This window comes from Balaenoptera borealis (genome assembly GCF_965194805.1).
Source record: "Balaenoptera borealis genome assembly, chromosome: 16".
Lineage (NCBI taxonomy): Eukaryota > Metazoa > Chordata > Mammalia > Artiodactyla > Balaenopteridae > Balaenoptera > Balaenoptera borealis.
Window position 1 is genome coordinate 60,778,196 of NC_138872.1, and position 21,135 is coordinate 60,799,330.

A 21,135-nucleotide genomic window follows, 5' to 3' on the forward strand; every position below is an offset into this window, starting at 1 on the left:
GATGATACTGCAACCGTCGTGAAGAGAAGGAATGAGCTGTTAGTGAATAGAGTCGTCTTTTAAGACAAATCATTTTTTTCTGGCTGGGGGAAGAAGACAAGGTCACAACGACGACCCAAGTCTTACCGGGCATGGCATGGACGAGGTCCCCGCACAGAACAAAGAACTTGGGCTTGGGGTTCAGCTTGTTGATAGCCTGGACGGCTTGCTCAGTCAGACGGATCTCCTGCTCCCACTCGTCACCGCCGCTGTCACAATCCCCAGTGGACCAGGCCTTCATCAGTCCAAACTGTGGGTCTGCACCTTGGATGAAGTAGAATGGGCCTTTCCATTCCCTTTCCTTTTCTTTAATTAAAAAAAAAAAGAAAGAAAGAATGAAAGGAAGGAAGGGAGGGAGGGAGGAAGAAAAGAGGGGGAAGAAATATTATAAAATCTGTCAGGGAAAGCACCCAGGTTACCCTGCAAGTGGATACAATATTTTTCTTAAATTAAGTAGGTCATTTTAATAAGCTGCTGTTCAAACACACCATTTTCCTGTCATCAGCCAGAGGATTTTGATTTATACTAATTATGCCTGGACCTGGTGATTCCCAAAGGCCAGGGAAAAACCACATGGGCCGTAACAGCTACGCAACCAAGCTGTCTGTTTAAAAGCCAGACGGCCAAAATGGAGCACAGAGGCACCACGGCGCACTATATAGAGGATATTAATGTTCAACGGTTTTTTAATTAGAATTTAAAATACCCCAAATTGAAAGCTGCCAGAAGTATTATGTTTAAACGACGAGGTGAAGTGCTTTCAAATCTTTTACGCCAGGCTTAATGGCACAATTTGCACTGTTTCAGGGGATGTGACAGAAAAACTTGGAGCTCGGAAGCTCCGGCTATCTGGTGGGAAAGGCAGGGCCAGAAATGAAATCTTAGTTAATGTGGGGGTAAAAAAATGATGCTAACATTTCCAAGGCAGCATGATGTGGGCATAGGTGAGGTGTGAGGCTGCAGGGCAGGGCTGGGGGGACGAGATTCTTTAGTTCTTTATGTCCTTGGAAAGCACTTAGGTCACCTGAAGGTAAACTATCAGGCTGCTCTTCCTATTGGTTCTGCCAAAGCTTCAAGGGCCACGGGTCTCCACCCTGATCTGCCCAAAAAACTGCCAGCAGTGTCTGCATTTACAGAGCTGGAATGCCCATCAGTGCGTGGGTGGGTTTCACACTTTTCTTTGGCCACAGAATCCTTTCTTCAAACAAAACCACAGGTGGCTGACCAGTGTTGAAAACACGTAGCCTCCTCTGCCTGAGTGGGTTCTGGGGACAGAGCAGTCTGAACACACACACTCATCAGCCCAGATTTTATCCTCAGCCCAGAGAGGTGACGTGACTTGCCTCATGGACACCAGCCATCAGCTGCAGGGACAAAACTACCCCGCAACCCTGAGACTGTCTTCTTCTTTTTAACAAATGAACATATTTTGCAGGTGAGCTGAATAAATGGCATTTCCTTTGGAAGTCATGAAGATATTAGAATTTCCCAAAAGCTCCTTGAAGTCATTTCACATCTTTGTGTTTATTTCACTCATTTATTCAGTATTTACTGAGAGCCTACTGTTTGCCGGGCCCCGTGCAAGGTGCTGACGACACGCAAGTGGACCAAGACAGGTGAGGTCTCGGCTCTCGTGGGCTTAGTTCTCACGGGGGAGAGACAGCAGACAAGGAAATTCGCAGAGAATAGAGCCGGAGGGTGCTGAGGGCTCTGCGAGGATTTAGGCGAAAGCAACGGTTAATTTAAATTGGATGCACAAGGAAGGCCTCTCTGAGGTGGGGTCATTTAAGCTGAGATCTAGATGTAGCACATAAGCTTTTAAAATTCCACGGCCACCCTCCCACCCACCATGCCTAGCTTACTATCATCTTAGAATGGATCTCAGGCTTTAGGCCTCCTTTCCTTAATTCCTCTTCCAGAACTTAAGAAGACAAGCATGTAAACAAACAAAACTACCTATCCGTACTTTCCAGAACAAATTATGTATGTGTGTTAACCTGCCAGTTCTTGACCTACAGCTTAAAATGCCAGCTGTTCAATCAAATCACAACCTACCTAAACTCCTCCTGAACAAGGACTGCAATGAAACCCTGCTGTGTGCATCTCATTGCCAAGGACAGCAATCCAGCACTACAACGGATCTGACTCATACTCATTGAGCCCTTACTACATGTGGCAGAAAGACTCCAAAATGCCCCCCGAAGACCCCTGAGTCCTGATACTCACATCCTGTGTGATCCCCTCCCCTTGAGTGTGGGCTGGACTGCTTCTAATAAGAGAATACAGTTATGGGATGTGCCTTCAGAGACTGGCTAGACCAAGATATGGAAACAACCTAAATGTTCCTCAGTGGATGAATGGATAAAGAAAAAGTGGTATATACATACAACAGAATATTATTCAGCCTTAAAAAAAGGAAATCCTGCCATTTGGGACAAAATGGATGGACCTGGAGACATTAAGCTACCTGCAATAAGCCAGTCGCAGAAAGACAAACACTGCATGATCCTCAACTTGTATGTAGAATCCAAAATAGTCAAACTCATAGAAGCAGAGAGTAGAACGATGGTTTCCAGGGGCTCGGGGGGAGGTAGGGGAAATGGGGAGGGGAGGATCAAAGGGTACAAAGTTTCAATTATGCAAGATAAATAAGTTCCAGAGATCCGCTATACAGAATGGTGCCTATAGCTAACAATACTGTATTGGACACTTAAAATTTGCTAAGAAGGTAGATCTTAAGTGTTCTATCACACACACACACACAACAACAACAACAACAATAAAGGGGGCGGGAAGAAACTTTAGGAGGAGATGGATGTTTATGATAGATGTTGATGGTAGTGATGGTTTCACAGGTCTATACTTATCCCCAAACTCACTGAGTTGTACACATTAAATATGTACAGCATTTCACGTCATCATACCTCAATACAGTGGTTTTGAAAAAGAGAGAGATTAGGCTAAAAAAAAGACGCTGACTTTCACCTTGCTCTCCCTCACTGTCTCTCGGAGCCCTTCTCCTGGAGGGAACAGGCTGTCATGATGAGTAGCCCCTTGGAAAGGCCAACATGGCAAGGAACTGAGGGAGGCCTCTGGCCAGCAGCCCGTGAAAAACAGAGGTCCCCCATGCAACAACCTGAAAGAAACCAAATCCTGCCAACAAGCATGTGAGTAAACTTGGAAGAGGATTCGCCCTAGGTGAGCTTTTGGATGAGACCACACCCCAGGTGACACCTTGACGGAACCCTCATGAGACCCTGCAGCAGAAGGACCCAGCTAGGTTGCACCCAGATTCCTGATGGGAACTGGGAGATAGATAATGCACATTAGTTTTCTCAAGCTGCCAAGTTTCTAGGTAATCTGTTACACTGATCAGACTTAAAGATAAAGGGCCAGGAAGGAGTCAGCAAAACTTCTTCAAGAGCTCAAGGTTGGTGTCATGAAAAAAACTGAGATTCTGATTTGAGTTTTAAAGTTAATCGTTGGCACTGTTCATTTATTTTACTTTAATAATAACCATTTTGCCCTGATGAATGCTTTTAGCTATGTTCCTGTTTCTGAGGCAGTTTGCAAAGCTGTTTAAACTGGATAAATTAATCAGGGAGATGATTGTCACCCCAAAGTTGGGGCATAAATCAATCTGCTACAACAAACAGAATTTATAAAGTTTTCTACAGCAAACGTTTTAACAATTGTAGTTTCCTATGACAAACAGTCATAGTCTCAAAAAGTCGTCTTTGGAGGTATTAGATCTTTCATTATTACAGGTTTACTAAGTAAAATCTTAGAAAGAACCTCAATTTTATGATGACAAGGCACAAAATAAACAGATTTGACCTAAAATAAATGACAGCTCCATGTCACTGTTCCACCTACCTTATCTATCTAATAAAGGCAACCTGTTGACTCAGGGTTCTGCGTCCTCAAAAGCACCTGGATGGAGCCTCTTAAAGTTCCTGCTACAGAAGTTTGTGGTGTTTGGCCTCATCTTAATTTTAATCAAGGCTGAATTTAAGATATTTGAAGCTTGTAAGACTTAGTACTAGATGGAGGGATCTTTTTCAAACTTATACCTCCCCCACCCCTCAGAAGGGCACACTTTTATATTAGGAAAGCGAATTCTTAACAACATTTGCATTAAATTATTTCACCAAAGTCCAGAATTACCGCAAGGACAGGGCATAGGTATTAGCTGACTGACACCTACAAGGGCCTGGGAATGCTTATGATGATGCCTCCCTTCCGGGGCAGAGCAAGTGTCTGGCCCCAGCTTCTCTCTTTAGACTCCGGAAAGCACTGTTCTGGCAGCTCTAACTGTGGAAGTCTGGATATGGTGAGGACCATCCCTAAAGCAACCTGGTACACAATCAGGGCATTTAAAAACCACTTAAGGATCCAGTGGTTTATTGCTTGTTGTTTTGTTTTGTTTTTAATTTTCCTAGTCAAAGAGCCTAAAGGTGAGACAGCCTGGTAAACGACTGACAACCCAAATTAAGGAGCAGAAGTACCTGGAAATGGAGGCTGAGGGAGAAGGTGAGGATGACGAGAGAGCAGCAATTATGCAGGCTGTACTTGGGCACAGGGGGCTGGGCTGGGCCTCCACCTCAGTCCTCAAGCTGTGGCCACGGACCAGAAACATCACCATCACCTGCGAGCTTAGGAAGCCCACCCCAGACCTACTGAGTCAGAATCTGCACTTCAACAAATTCCCAGGTGATTTTATGCAAATCCAAGTGTGAGAAGCACTGGCATGCAACTAATCAAGGACCTGTTTAAATGTGTTTTATATCAAACAGATGTAAAGCGATTGTTTCCCTAAATTGAAACAATGTCTTGGAGGGGTTTTGTTGTTGTTAGTGGCTGTGTTTTTTGTTTCATTTTGGTTTTGTTTTGCATATTTTCCTATTCATTCTGACATCCTGCCTATGTCCAGCTCAGGTATTTGGTCCTAAACATTTCTTGGTCTTATCCATTACTGTCTAATCAACTCCCTTTAAATCACCTTTCAAAACCAATTCAATTTTCTTGGTAAGAATTCCAAGATTCCAGGTAAGAACTTAATCAGGGAATTCATTACTAATTAGTGAGTTCTAACACTTTAGATTTTCACATGACATCATGACATACAGTGAAAGCACCTGCTAGCAACTGTGTGTGTGCAGCATACACAAATGTGTGCTTTCAAAAGCACAACAGAGAGGTAATTTTTTTTTGTCCAAATTTGATACAAGAATGCAGTCAGGGACCCTAACTGACAACTATGATAAGACCAAGGTCAAATTTTTGAGATAAACTAAATACTTTAGAATGAATGGATTAAAGGATAAAGTGAGTTGATTAAATTAAGATCTCATTTCTGACCCTGATGGTGCTAAAACAAGATTGTAATCTTTCGAAACATTTGACACAAACCTCTGGATAATGCCTATATGGTTCTTAGTGTTAAGACACAATAATGCACACATTCATTTAACTATAACACTTAAATCTGCTATGAATAAGAATGTCTACAGTGAATGTAATTTTTTAAACAAATTCAAAGAGATGGTGTATTAGCCATCTACTGCTATGTAACAAATCACCACAAATGCAGCACCTTGAAACAAGACACATTATTTATCTCACAGTTTCTGTTGGTCGGGAATCTGGGCACAGCTTAGCTGGATCTTCTGCTCAACATCTCTCACAAGCTGCAATCACAGTGTTGGCTGGGGCTGGTGTCTCAATCTGAAGACTCGGGTCAGGCAGGATGTGCTTCCCAGCTCACTCAGGTGGTTGTGGACTGGGGGACTGAGGGCACCTGTTCCTTCCTGGCTGTCAACCAGAGGCCACCTGTTCCTTGACATGTGGGCCTCTCCAACATGGCAGTTCATAACGTGAAAACTTGTTCATCAGAGGCGGCAAGAAAGAGGGTTTGCTAGTAAACGGAAGTTATGATCTTATGTGACATGATAATAGAAGTGACTGCTCATCACTTTTACCAGGTTCAATTCATTACAACCAAGTCGCTAGGCCAGCCCACGCTCAAAAGCAGGGGCTCATGCAGGGAGGCAGGTCCTGTCTGCCACAGATGATAATATTAACTAACATAATTAACTAATCTCAGGTAGCCACAAGTTTAATGTGACCCTCCTGTACTGAGCTGAGTGAGCTCATTTGTTGCAGCCCATCCTATGAAGGCTGAAGGCTCACCTTATACAAGCCCACCTTTTCCCCCTAAAGAACTGGAAATTGTGCCGGAGGGATTCTCAGAGTTACTTTAACCAACACTCTCATTTAACCAAGGAAGGAATACTGAGGCCTGGTTAGGGATCTTAGTCATGGCTCAAGTTCAAGGTTACACAGTTTATGAGCAGCAACCTCATTTGTTCAGCATCTCAGTGCTGCCGGGCTGGCCTGGAGAGGAGAGAGCCATGAAGAAGACAGAATGTTCCCTAGGCTGCCTGCAAGTTGCCCACCTCCATAAAGACATTTTTTGTCTCCAAAAAGTTTCCTTTAAATGGCACGTCTTGGTGAATACGAAGACAGTACACAAAGATAATGCTGACAAGGCTCAGAGCCTTTCCCCAGGAAGCTGTGATGCTCACAGACCCTGCCAACAGCAAAGGGCCCAGGACATCTATTTTCTGTGGGACGCTAACTGGTGATCTCCTCAAGACATTACAAACTTCAGGTCTCTCGATGCGATCTGATTAGCAGGTGTATTCTGTTTGGCACACACAGTGTTTATAAAATTTTGAATTTGTTGCCAACAATTTAAATGCATGAGTTTCACATATACAACTGGCTTTCTGGATTCTCATGGAAAATCTGGCCACACCAGGCCCAAATGGAGTGTGCCAACGATTGGCTGGGACTGAGCAGTAACTGCCCCTTTACTGGCATGAATGGTCTGGAATTCACTGCGGTCCACACCTGGCCCCTGAAGACATCTGGGATAAGAAGCCCTTATCCACGGTAACCCTTCCATTTTGCTTAGGGGTACAGAAGAGGAGACTCACAAGGTCAAGGGTAAATAACTTGATCAAGACTAACAAGGCGTGAGGGGCAGAACCAAGCCAATTACACCCAGAGCCCTGACTTCAGGGCAGGTGATCACACAAGTGAGATTAAAGAGAAGACTCATCCGGCTAGGAGCGCCAAGGTCTGCTCAATGACAAGCTGGAAGAAAACAAGCTCCAAGCTACCAAAATAAAAGGCCATAATTTAGTATGTTACCATAGCCTAAATCAAATTTTAAGATTAATTGAAAAATACTTTTTAAAGAAAAAATGGGCCTTAGAAAGAAATCTGACTCATCCGTCGTATACAGAGTAACAAGATTTGGCCACTTCCAATTTTCAGCTAATGGATAGACTGTCATAGAAACAATCTTTCAAAATCGAGGGATAAAAAGGACACTGGATTTTGGGTGGTATTAAATCATGGTCAGGAAAGGCCTGTGAGTCTTCTTTAAGCATTATTGAGTACAAAGCAACTGTATACAGAAAAGAATCTCAAAAACCTTTTAAAATTCACATGATTCTTTACCATTAAGCCTTCCTATGAGATTCTGTTTATGTGCCAATATCTTGCCTGAAAAACAGATATTCAAACTGCAATCGTTCTTCACAGTTTGCACCTTTAATATCACGAACTAAATGATTTCTTGAATTTGTCTCTGCCAATATATTTCCTCTCATTCATTTTTATTATACCTTTTGGGCACATTTGTCAATTGTTAATGAAAGTTGACTTTTTAATATACACCAAGAATTAGAAATCGCATTGATCCTTTCATTCTTACCAGTTAATCAATGACTAACTATAATGAACGCACCCCCCCAAAAGCAAATGAATCACTACTTCCATCACCCAACTAGGAAAAGGCCTACGGGAGTCAGCCATGTCACTAATTAATACCTAATACTCTAATAATTTATATTTTCATGATGTGCTAAACCTGCCATTTTATAGGCAACCCCAAATAATTCAAGGTGGAATACAATGACAAACAGCTTTCTTAATTTACTTTTTATAAATAAGAGTCTCATTTTCTAAATCTAGTTTGACTTTTGGAAGACAGTTAAAATCACAAGACAGTGGTTAAGAAGTGTGAGAGCTACAATACATCACTACATTGTAAGAATATTTAAGAGTTCAATGTTTTGACTCCTGTTAACTAATCTGACTCAAAATAATACATAAATTGGGACTATAGAGGCCACATTTCTCCACTGGACTATAAAGTCAGAGAATTAACTCAGCATTAACGGACAGTGTCACTGTCTTGGGTCAGGCGTCCACCATTCCCACCTGGAGCTACCAAGACAGCTCCATGCAGGACTCCCTGCTCTGATCCGTCTCAGCCAGTCACTGCCATCGTGACTCTTTATAAAATGCTTACCCTGATCATCAAACTCCCTCGCTGAAGGGCCACTACCTTCTAATCTCCACAAGGAAAGGCCCACATTTGCTTTCCCTTTCCAATATTTTGTCAGCATGTTATCATTTGGTCCCTGGCAGGTGGAAGGCATTCAGTAAACATCTGGTGAAGGGCTAAATGAAGATGTCAGTGGATCCTCGCTCATTCCGGCACCTGGTGCTAAAACACAGCCTGAAATTTTTCCAACTGTACCGATTACTGTTCCCACTAGACCAGTGGCTCTAAACCGGGGATGATTTTGATCCCCAGGGCACATCTGATGTCTGGAGACATTTCTGGATATCACACTGGGAAGGGGATGGTGCTTCTGGCGTCCAGCGGACAAAAGCCGGGATGGTGCTAAACATCCCACATTACACAGGGCAGCCCCACAAAAGAATCCAGCCCATGTCAACAGCGAGACTGAAGAACCCTGCACAAGACATACCACAGGATCCCTCCACGTGGACCCTTATCTGCTCCTCAAACACGCCCCATGCTTTCCCGCCCCTTCCTCCAGGGGGTGCTCTCCATTGTACCAGCTCCTCCTGCTGAGATGCTGTCTATCCTTCCGGGCCCAGCTCACACGCCACTTCCCCCTCCCCGGCAAGCGGATGCAGCTCTGCCTCTTCCTCTCATTCAGCAAGTTTGTTCCGAGGACGGGTGTCATGTTAGTCACCAGACATTCAACTAGTGGGCAAGGCCGCAGGTCCCATTCCTTAAGACCTTACAGGGACTTCCCTGGTGGCGCAGTGGTTAAGAATCCACCTGCCAAGGCAGCGGACAAGGGTTTGATCCCTGGTCTGGGAAGATCCCACATGCTGCGGAGCAACTAAGCAAGCCCGTGCGCCACAACTACTGAAGCCCATGCGCCTAGGGCCCATGCTCCGCAACAAAGAGAAGCCACCACAATGAGAAGCCCATGCACCGCAATGAAGAGTAGCCCCCGCTCGCCGCAACAAGAGAAAGCCCACACGCAGCAACGAAGACCCAATGCAGCCAAAAATAAATAATTAATTTTTAAAAATTAATTAAAAGCATTCATTTCATTTTCTTCATTGATAAGTTAGAATTTTTTACACCACAATATTTTCAACCCTCTTCAGACTTGAACAAACATTTCCAGGTCTACTGTTTCTAGAGAGGTTCTGAGGTGAGACCTGGAAGGGATGAAGTACATTATTCTTTAGAGATTTCACTTATTCTCTGTCAGAGGGTTTCCAGAAGGGACCAAGAAACATTCAGAATTAGTAAATAGAGTTGGCTCCTCTGAAGCAGCTGTAGAGGTTTAAAATGTCCAGGGAAATCATCATTTTAGGTAAACCACTGAAGATCCCTGTTCTCTAAGGGGGAAAATATTCCAGTGGTAAAATGAACTGGAAAAACTGACTAGGACCTGAAAACAATTAAATACAGGTAATTTTGAAAACACAGTTTATCTTGATATTTCTCCCTTTGAGAATTTCTTCAAAACAGATGTTGTAAACTTTTCGGAAAGACAATTATGTGTTAGGAGAAAGTAGTCTTAATTAGGATACATGTCAAGGAAATATAATTATTAATTTGCCTAATTAAAATGAATATCTGAACATGTCTGAGGATTGTGAGCCTTCTCAGGTGAGACACGTACAACTTACTTTCTACAAACATCTGTTGACAGAGCCTAGCAGGTTGTGTTAACAGGAAACGGATGACTGAAGCCAGGCTTCACACACAGCACTCCTGGAAGAAGTGCATGGGAATACTGTTACTCAAAAACTATCAGGGCGAAATGGTCGTAAAGAGCTTGCCATGCACTGTTTGTGTCCCCCCAGAATTCTTACATTGAAATCTAACCCCAAATGTGATGATATTTGGAGATGGGGACTTTGGAGGTGATTAAATCCTGAGGGCTTAGTACCGGGATTATTGCCCTTATGAAAGAGACCCTAGAGCGCTCACTCCCGATTTCCTCCATGTGAGGACACAGCAAGAAGACAGCCATCTACTATAATGATGGTTACATGTTATTATACAGTACGTGTACATTGTACATAAGATGTACAACTCTAAGAGTGAACTGTAAGGTAAGCTGTGGACTTTGGGTGATTATGTTGTGTCACTGTATGTTCAGTTGTAACAAACATACCACTCTGGCGGGGGATGCCGATGATGGGCAGGCTGTGCACGTGCGGGGACAGGGTATGTATGAGAACTCTCTGTACCTTCCTCTCAATTTTGCTATGAATCTAAAACTGATCTAAAAAATAAAGTCTTAAAAAGAAGAAAAAAAAAAAAAAAAAAAAGACAGCCATCTATGAACCAGGAAGAGGGTTCTCACCAGACACTGAATCTGCAGGTTCCTTGACCTTGGACTTCCAGCCTCCAGAATGTGAGCAATGTATTTATTTCTGTTGTTTTTAAGCCATCCAGCCTATGGTGTTTTGTTTTAGCAGCCTGAGCTGGGTAAGACAGCACTCTTTCATTTACTTGACAAGCTTCACTTGAGAAACAAACTGTTTAATTCTGGAGGGGGCTTCCAGGAGGGAGTGTGAGGGTTATCAGGGTTGTGATTTGAGACACAGTTGCTTGAGTTCACCAAAACCTCTTTGAGAGGCAATGTGTATTTTGGCAAGAGACAGAAAAAGCCAGTTCCTTTCCTTTCTCTTCCAAACCTGCCCTTGGGGCAACTCTACCAGCTTACCACCTGCCCACAGAGCCTGAACTGGCAATGGACCCTCCAAGAGGATCACTCAAAGTCACCAGCAACACTAACAGGGAACAAGGACCCAGGGAAGTCAGTGACAGCAGTAGAGGCAGCTCAGGGGGAGACTAGGTGCTCAACTTCTAGTGAAGGGTTCTGAGCCTGACCCTCCAAGGCCGGGCCTCTAGAAGCCCTGAGCTGTATGACGCATACTGGGCATGCCCACTGGGGCTGCTCAACCCACAGAGGAGACCAAGTGCAGGCCCCACTCCTAGAAGTCCAGGGTCATTTTCCCTCCTCCTATCTCAACCTATCTTCTCAGTCTCTCTCCACCCCCTCCGCACCCCACTCTTTTCCAGGTGAGCACCTCTCTTGCTCTCTGGTCCCACGGCAGCCCTGGGGCAGCTCCAGTGGGCTAGGAAGCTTCACACCTCAGCGCCCCCATCACCTCCACCAGAAACCCCCCACCACCACCACACGCCCCTCCAGCTGCTGGAAGTCAACAAATTCAAAGTGAACAATGTGTGCCTTGGAAATGCTGCTTCAAGACGAGTCGCTGAGCTCCAGCTTCCAATCAGATTGCACCCCAAGTTCCTCGCAAGCAGAGACTCTTCTGTTGTTACTGCTGCAGCCAGACCATTCTTTCCAAAATGGAAATCAGATCATGTGTCCTTGTGTCCACACACATGCAGCTTAAAGACAAAACCTCCCCAATGACCCCCGTCCCCATGCTCCAGACTCAGGGGCTTCTTTCTCCCCTCACCCTTCCCTTTCCTGTCCCACCATGTCAGACTTTCACACTTGCTCCACCTGTGGTCTACAATGGTCCTCCCCCTCCCTTCAGAGCCCAGGTACCGCCTACTCATCCTTCAGCAATCAGATGACACACCCCTTCCCCAGGGGAGCCCTCCTTGCAGGGCCTTATTAAGATGCCCCTCACTTCCTGAACAAGTGACATTCCTCACTTCCCTGACACTTGCCACAGCTGGGATTTATGATGGTTTGTGTGACTGGCAGGTTAATGTTGGGCTCTCCAAGTAGCTACATGCCAGAGGTGAGGAATCACATCTGGTTTTCACTCATCACTGCACTCTGGGATCTAGCACAATGCCTGGGACAAGGGAGGTGCTTAGCACATTTGATGAGTGGGCGAATGGATGAACCAACAGACAAATGGATGGACAGCCAGAGGAAAAGATGGACATATGACGGACAGACTGGTGGATGGATGGTCTGGTAGATAGATGAATAGACAGAAAAACAAATAGATAGAAGGAGGGAGAGATGGTCGAAGAAGACATTTGTTCCCAGGGCCAACCCCTCTTCTGAGCCCTCAATGCCATCTTTTCCCATCTCCTCAGATATTGCTCTCCAACAATTATCCTGCCTTTTGCATTTTTCAACCCCAGATCCATCTCAGACCAATCATGTGACCTTGGGCAAGTTGCCTAGCCTTCCTGAGATCGATTTTCTCCCACTGTAAAAAGAGGGTAACCCTAATAGCTAGCTCAACAGGACTACCTTGAGGATTACATGAGATAATCCACATACAGCACAGAGTATAGTGCCTGGCACGCCGTAAACACCTGATAAACGTTAGATGCTCCTGTTGTTCTTACCACCATTATTACTACTGCAAACCCTTCAGCCCTCCTTCAGCTTTGCTCCTCCTTCAAACTGCTATTACCCTATGTCTACCCTGGATCACCAAACGGCTCCAAACAGAATCCTGCCTTTGCTGACTGCGCATCCTCAATCTCCACCACTCCTCAAAAGCCATGCACCAGGCTTCCCCCTACAACTGCACTGAGACTGTCCTGAAGGTGACATAACAATCAAACCGGCCATCCTCTGCTCAGCTAACACTCACCTAGATGTCTGCAGCATCTGAGCCTGTGGACCACCCTGCCTTAAGCCCTCCTCCCCAACTTTGGTACCAAGGCTGCCTCCTGGATTTATCTTCCAAAATTTCTGGTTGCTTCCTGCTCTGAGACCTTCAGTGTGTCTTTTCCTTCTTCTGACCCCCTAAACGATGGCACATCCTAAGGTTACACACACACACAGCCCGTCCACTACTCCACACCTTGCCCCTCAGGAATGCCACCGACTCCTACAGCGATATCATCTACTCGCCTCTCTGTGGATGGCACCCACACCTCCATCCCCAGCTGTGCACCGCACCCTGCAAGTTGTCTCAGATTTCCTGACCGCACCTCAAAGCCACCACTTCCCAAATTAATCCCATCAAACCTGGCCCTACTCCTTACTCCCTGATTTCAATTAACAGTCTCACCATCACCCAGGACCAATGTGTAAAATCCCGATTCCCAGGCTTCCATGGTGGTGCAGTGGTTAAGAATCCGCCTGCCAATGCAGGGGACACAGGTTCGAGCCCTGGTCTGGGAAGATCCCACATGCCGCGGAGCAACTAAGCCCGTGAGCCACAGCTACTGAGCCTGCGCTCTAGAGCCCGCGAGCCACAACTACTGAAGCCCGCGTGCCTAGAGCCCGTGCTCCGCAACAAGAGAAGCCACCGCAATGAGAAGCCCCGCACCGCAACAAAGAGTAGCCCCTGCTCGCCGCAACTAGAGAAAGCCCACGCACAGCAACTAAGACCCAACACAGCCAAAAATAAATAAAATAAAATAAATTAATTAAGAAAAAAAAAAGCTTAAAAAAAAAAATCCCGATTCCCACTGCAGTGGCCTACAGAGCCTGCCAGTTGCCAAGAATTATTTTTTGTGCCACAGCTCTGTGCTTAGATTATGAGCCCTTGCCTTCCCCTTGACTTTTTTTTACTCATCACAAGATACTAGAGAATGCAATAGGAACAAAATAAATACTTTCTGAACTGAAAAGAGATAGTGCAGAGTCACAAGGAACTCTCATACCCTGCTAGTGGGAGAGTAAGTTGGTGCAAACATTCTGGAAGGCGATTTGACAAGATCTAGGAAAGCTGGAAAAGATCATACCCTACAACTCAGAATTTCGCTCCTCTGGGTATATGCCCTGGAGCAATTTTTCCCTGTATCCACAAGAACGCTTGTACCAGAATGTTCATAACAGCACCGTTACCAAGAGTGAAAAACAGGAATAACTGAATGTCCATCGTATCAGGATCCTAGCAGGAAATAGCTGGCGTACTCAAATCAGGATAATTAAAGGAGCGTTTAAAAAGGGATTACTTGGGATGAGCTGAATATCGAAAACCACCAAAGGACAGTTTAGTAGTCCAACATAGAAAAGCAGAACTACATCTGAAAGGAGGGAGAAAGTGGTTACCCAAATCTGAAAAGAGAGTTCCAGCAGAAAGCCGACCTTGGAAGAAGCAGTGAATTTCAGGTAAGGAATACAGTCAGGCTGAGGCAACCCCACAGGGACTAAACCAGGGGAATAAACACCCTGACAATTGTTTTCCCCACCCTCTAATCTCCAGTCAGGACTCCCCACTGGCTGAACCCAACAGCAGGCCAGAGGGCAAGGAGCCCCCGGATGAAGCCCAAAGAGGTCAACCTCCTGGGGCATGGCGGGGCAGGGAGAGAGTGGATTTGGAAAGGCAACAAGATCCTCAGCATATCCAGCAACAGAATGTACCAATATATGCTGATACAATGGCATACTGCCCAGCAGGAAAATGAGCAGACTACAGCTACTTACACCAATATGGATAAATCCCCAAAACCTCACATTGGTTTGAAACTGAGTGGGACCCTGTGGGGCCCGCCAGGGCACAAAAGCCCTTCCGTGTCTCCCATTTCTTGTTTGCAGAAAAAGGCTTTAGTATCCTAGACCTTCCCTGAGTTCCAAAGGGCAGATTCAAGGAGTTACTAATTAGGGAAGTGAGGAAATGCAGAAACAAAGGAAAAGCAGTCAAGAAACAATAATTCAGCGATAAAAAAGTCTTAGTTCCTAACTGGACAGCTACATGTAAAAGAATGAAATTAGAACACTCCCTAACACCACACAAAAATAAACTCAAAATGGATTAAAGACCTAAATGTAAGGCCAGACACTATAAAACTCTTAGAGGAAAACATAGGCAGAACACTCTTATGACATAAATCACAGCAAGATCCTTTTTGACCCACCTCCTAGAGAAATGGAAATTAAAACAAAAATAAACAAATGGGACCTAATGAAACTTAAAAGCTTTGCACAGCAAAGGAAACCATAAACAAGACGAAAATACAGCCCTCAGAATGGGAGAAAATATTTGCAAATGAAGCAACTGACAAAGGATTAATCTCCAAAATTTACAAGCAGCTCATGTAGCTCAATATCAAAAAAACAAACAACCCAATCCAAAAATGGGCAGAAGACTTAAATAGACATTTCTCCAAAGAAGATATACAGATTGCCAACAAAGACATGAAAGGATGCTTAACATCACTATTCATCAGAGAAATGCAAATCAAAACTACAATGAGGTATCACATCACACCAGTCAGAATGGCCATCATCAAAAAATCTGCAAACAATAATTGCCGGAGAGGGTGTGGAGAAAAGGGAACCCTCATGCACTGTTGGTGGGAATGTAAATTGATACAGCCACTATGGAGAACAGTATGGAGGTTCCTTAAAAAACTAAAAATAGAACTACCATACACCCCAGCAATCCCACTACTGGGCATATACCCTGAGAAGACCATAATTCAAAAAGAGTCATGTACCACAATGTTCATTGCAGCTCTAATTACAATAGCCAGGACATGGAAGCAACCTAGGTGTCCATCGACAGATGAATGGATAAAGCAAATGTGGCACATACATACAATGGAATATTACTCAGCCATAAAAAGAAATGAAATTGAGTTATTTGTAGTGAGGTGGATGGAGTTAGAGTCTGTCACACAGAGTGAACTAACTCAGAAAGAGAAAAACAAATACCGTATGTTAACACATATATATATGGAATCTTAAAAAAAAAAAATTGGTTATGAAGAACCTAGGGGCAGGACAGCAATAAAGACGCAGACATAGAGAATGGACTTGAGGACATGGGGAGGGGGAAGGGTAAGCTGGGACGAAGTGAGAGAGTGGCATGGACACATATACACTGCCAAATGTAAAATAGATAGCTAGTGGGAAGCAGCTGCATAGCACAGGGAGATCAGCTCGGTGCTTTGTGACCACCTAGAGGGGTGGGATAGGGAGGGTGGGAGGGAGACGCTAGAGGGAGGAGATATGGGGATATACGTATATGTATAGCTGATTCACTTTGTTATAAAGCAGAAACTAACACACCACTGTAAAGCAATTATACGCCAATAAAGATGCTTAAAAAAAAAAAAAGTCTTGGTTCCTTAGTCTTAGTTCCCTCAAGAGATGTGCATAACAATCTGATACAGTCTTCAAGTTCTGCAGGCCCCCACCCAGGTGAAGGATGGTAAGTACCTGCGGAGACCCCAGATTGGTCAGAACCAGAAGGCTGATGCTTGAGATTCCTGGACCACCATCCTGTCACCTCACCAGCAACCAATCAGAACAAAGTCATTCACCCTGCAGCTGTCACCCCAAATGTTGCCTTTAAAAACTCTTCCCTGCTTCTCCATTGGGGAATTCCCTGGCGGTCCAGTGGTTAGGACCCTGTGCTTTCACTGTCAGGGCCGGGGTTCAATCCCTGGTCGGGGAACTAAGATCCCACAAGCCACGTAGTGTGGCAAAAACAAAAACCTCTCCCCTGAAAACTACAGGGAGAGCTCGGGTCTTTTGAGTACGAGTTACCTGTTCTCCTAGCTTGGCCCTGCAATAAACCTTTCTCTGCTCCAAACTCTGATATTTTGTTTGTCTGGCCTCACTGTGCATGGGGCACACAAGCTTGGGTTTGAAAACAGGTTGAAAAAGGCATATTAAAATATTTAGAGAATGGTCACCACAACAGACTGTATTTTCTAAAATCCACCTCAGCTAGATTTCTGGTTCCACATGCTCTTCCAGAACCTTGCCACCCCCCACCAACAGCTGCAAAGAAAGAAAAGAATAAGGCTTTAGGACAGAGTTACAGGAGAAGCCCACTTTAGTAAGGGTAGCCAGGGAAAATCTGTCTGAGGAAGTGACTGAACTTTAAAGTGTGAAGGTTGAGAAAGTGCTATTAGCTAGGCGAGCAAACAGCAAGCACAAAAGCCCTATGGAAATAAAGGACTTGGACCTTTAAAACTGGAGTTAAGAAAACCAGTGAAGCAGGAGAACTGGGCAAGGGGAAGAATGGTGAGCATGAAGCAAGAAAGGTGAGTACAAGCCAGATCACGCAGGGTGTCTGGGGTGACTGCCCCGGGGTGACAAAAACTGGAATTTGACCACGCAGCAAAAGACGCAGGGAGGACCAATAAAACGCGGAGCAATGGTCCCTTTTATAGCTCTAGGGCTAACATTCACTTAGCACCTAGCCTGTCAGACACTTGGTTACAGAAATCCTTTTAATCTGCTAACCCTCCCCTATGCGGTAAGTATTAACAAACCCATTTTCACAGCGAGGCAGATTATCTAAATCCAAAATCCAAGCACTTAACCCTACACGGCTCTTCTGCCTCCCCTCTCCACTTCTGATGGGCACTGCTAACATTTTGGTGGATGGCTCATATTATAGAAGGTAATCATGATTATGGAGTATAAACTACATCGTGGTGAATGACCATAATAAAAATAACCGCATCTCACGTGCACCCAGCTCTTATCCTGCGCCACACACAACCTCGCTGCGATTATTCCCCTTTTACAGATGAGGAAACTGAGGCCAATACTAGCTGAGCAACGTGTCCAAGGCAGGGCTTGCAAACCAAGTCTAACTGCAGAGCCCACGCTATTAACTATGCTTTGCTGCCTCACTCTATCTTCTCTCAGGGAACCTTGGTCAAGGCCAACGAGTCTCCACGACCAGACCTCTTGCCCAGACACTCTTCTTTCAAAAGCGCCCCTGGAAGCCCCAAGTGCGGGCGGTGCGGCTTCTATTGCGGTCCCGGGGTGCAGCCCCCGCTGGGGTCCGGCTGGAGGCGCACATCCCGACCGAACGTTCTCCCCGCCGAAGGTTCCGCAGCCCTGAAACCATCCCCTTCCCAGGCGAAGGGCGGGCAGTACCTGAGGAAAACGCGTCCAGGGTCCTACCCCGAGCTCTGCGGAAAACACCTCCCGCCTCCGCAGCCGACATGGCAAGCAAGTTTTTGGCCTCGAAGGAGTCCACTGCGTGGGAGGGAGCGGCGCTACTCCTCACAGCCCAACTGCCGTTTGGGGGTTGCCCGGCTGGGAGCTGCGCCCTCTGCTCGGGGCGGGGCGGGGCCGGCGGGCGCGCGGGGCTCGGTCGCTCGGGGCGCCACTAGTGCTGCCTGAACGGGGCCGAAGCGTGAGCGGCCTCTCTGGGATCGACTGGGGCTCCTGGCGAGGGAGCCAAGTTGCCTGGCGCCTGCGTGAGCAGAGTGAGTGCCTTTAGACTCAAGGTTTGGTGGGGGGCGCAGCCCTTCCCTAAAAGTGGGGTCTGCAGGTTTAACAAATAAGAATACAGGACGCCTAGTTAAATTGGAATTTCAGATAAGCAATGAATGATAAGTATGTGCTATGCAATTTGGGAGATGCTTGTGCTAAAATTTTTGTTGTTTATCTGAAATAATTTAAGTGGGGACCTGTATTTTATCTGGGAATCGTACCTTACGGTCCAAAGGACCCGGCCCTGTCCTTGGAGGACTCGACAGGACAGTCCTCCGAGCCACCAGGTGTGATCTCTGTCACAGCAGTTCTGAGGCATCTTCAGTTTCCTAGTCATCGTCACCATCATTCCATTTCAAAGCAAGTCCCCCTAAAACTGAGTTCCCTTACTGAATTATGAGTAATCTCACTATGCCAAATTTTATTCTCTTTCTTGTCTGGCCCCTGTTCCCCTCAGGATTGAGGACTATCAAAGAAAAGGGGAGATTGCAACCAAGCAAGACACTGTAGGGCCTTCCCGGGTACAAAAGCCCCACTGTGTCCCCTGTTGCTTTTTTTTTTTTTCATTTTATTATTTATTTATTTATTTGGCTGCGTTGGGCTTCTCATTGCAGTGGCTTCTCTTGTTGCGGAGCACGGGCTCTAGGTGTGCAGGCTTCAGTAGTTGCGGTGCGCAGGCTTCAGTAGTTGTGGCTCGCGGGCTCTAGAGCGCAGGCTCAGTAGTTGTGGCGCATGGGCTTAGTTTCTCCGTGGCATGTGGGATCTTCATGGACCAGGGCTTGAACCCGTGTCCCCTGCATTGGCAGGCGGATTCTTAACCACTGTGCCACCAGGGAAACCCTCCCCTGTTTCTTGTTTGTATAAAAAAAGGCTTTAGACTCCTGTGCCTTTTGTGAGTTCCAAGGAGCAGGCTCAAGCAGTTGATGATTAAGACAATAGAGTCACAGAACTCCTAGTTCCTTCTGAAAGGATGTCGATAACAATCTGATGCATATCAAGACCCTCCACCCAGGTGGAGGGTGGTAACTACAAGCTGACCACAAGCCTAGACTCCAAACTGGTTGGAACCAGAAAGTTGAAATTCCAGAAACATCACCCCGTTACCTCCCCACCAACCAATCAGAAGAAAGTCCACGAGCTGATCACACGTCCTATGACCCTCTCCCCTAATACTGTCTTTAAAATCCCTTGCCTGAAAACCATTGGCTAGTTCGGGTCTTCTGAGTATGAGTTCCTTGGTTGGCACCCTGCAAATAAACCCTGACTTTGCCGCAAACAGCTGATGTCAGAGTTTGGCTTTCTGCGCCACGGGCACAGGAGCCCTTGCTTGGTGCCACGTTATTTTCATCATTGCTCCCTAAGCATCAGGGGTTGCTCTGAGCACTTTGCACCAGCTCACTTAATCCACTTAACAGCCTTAGAAGATGGTACTATCGTTCGCTTCATTTATCAGAAGGGGAAACTGATGCCCAGAGAGGTGAAATTGTGTGCACAAGGTGACACACATCCAGGAAAGTAGTGAAGCAGCCAGCCACCCAAACTGGGATCTGTCCAGCAAAAAGCCATTGAACTGAACTACTAAGCCAGCGTTTGTCAAACTTGCTAAAGATACAAAATCCAGGGTGGACCTACTGAGTCTAAATCTCCAGGAGAAGCTTCTGTTTCTAACTCCTCCGGGAGTTCTTATGACATGCCAAGTTTGGGAAATTCTCTTAACTAGCTGCCTACCTCTGAAGCATTGTTTGGGTGGCTAAAATGACCAAGAGAACTGTCCTCTAATCTTAGATAAGAGGCAGTAAATCATAGCGGTTAAGAATATAAGTGCCTACGAGTTCTGGAGTCAGACTGCTACCACTTGCTTGTTGTATGATCATGAAAATTACTTAGTTTCTCCATGCCTCAATTTCCCTATCTGTCAAACAAAAACAATAGTAGTATCTTGGTCACAGAGTTGCTGGGAGGCTTAAATGAGTTGGTGCATCAAAGTGCTTAAAACAAAACTGGTACAGATGAACTTATTTGCATAGCAGAAATAGAGTCACAGATGTAGAATACCAACTTATGTTTTCCCCCCAAGGCGGGGGCGGGTGAGAGGAATTGGGAGATTGGGATTGACATATATACACTACTATATATAAAACAGACAACTAATGAGAGCCTACTGTATAGCACAGGGAACTCTATTCAATGCTCTGTGTTGACCTAAAGGGGAAGGAAATGTAAAAAAGAGTGGATATATGTATATGTATAACTGATTCACTTTGCTGTACAGCAGAAACTAACACAACATTGTAAAGCAACTCTACTCCAATAAATTAAAAAATAATAATAAAGTGTACTGGAATGAAAAAGTGCTTAAAACAATAGTTCTAATAGCAAATGGTAAGTACTCAATGAATATTGGCCATTATTATTATCATCGTTATTAATCACTATATCCCTATTCACTGCCTATGGCCTGGTCCAGCAGAAAATTCTCAGGAAATGTTCAAGGATCAAAAAATGAGGATCAAAAGATTAGGGGGAAAAAATCCCCAATACTAATTTATTTTGAAATACATCAAAAATAATAAGATGAACTGATGGAGGAATA

At 45.2% G+C, this 21,135-nt stretch overlaps 1 protein-coding gene across 4 annotated transcripts in view; it reads right to left on the reverse strand.

Annotated features, from left to right (window-relative positions):
- Positions 1-18,429, reverse strand: part of CPPED1 (calcineurin like phosphoesterase domain containing 1) — a 187,315-nt gene extending 168,886 nt beyond the window's left edge. Inside the window, exons 1-2 of one of the 4 annotated variants that reach the window (XM_082359288.1) lie at positions 18,201-18,428; positions 127-345 (exon numbers count right to left, since the gene is read on the reverse strand). In XM_082359288.1, the coding sequence (XP_082215414.1) occupies positions 127-345; positions 18,201-18,270 (289 nt within the window). In that variant the 5' untranslated portion in view covers positions 18,271-18,428. Of the gene's footprint in view, positions 1-126; positions 346-18,200 lie in introns of all 4 variants that reach the window. The other 3 variants (XM_082359290.1, XM_082359287.1, XM_082359289.1) reach the window with 3 other exon arrangements.
- Positions 18,430-21,135: the final 2,706 nt, after the last annotated feature.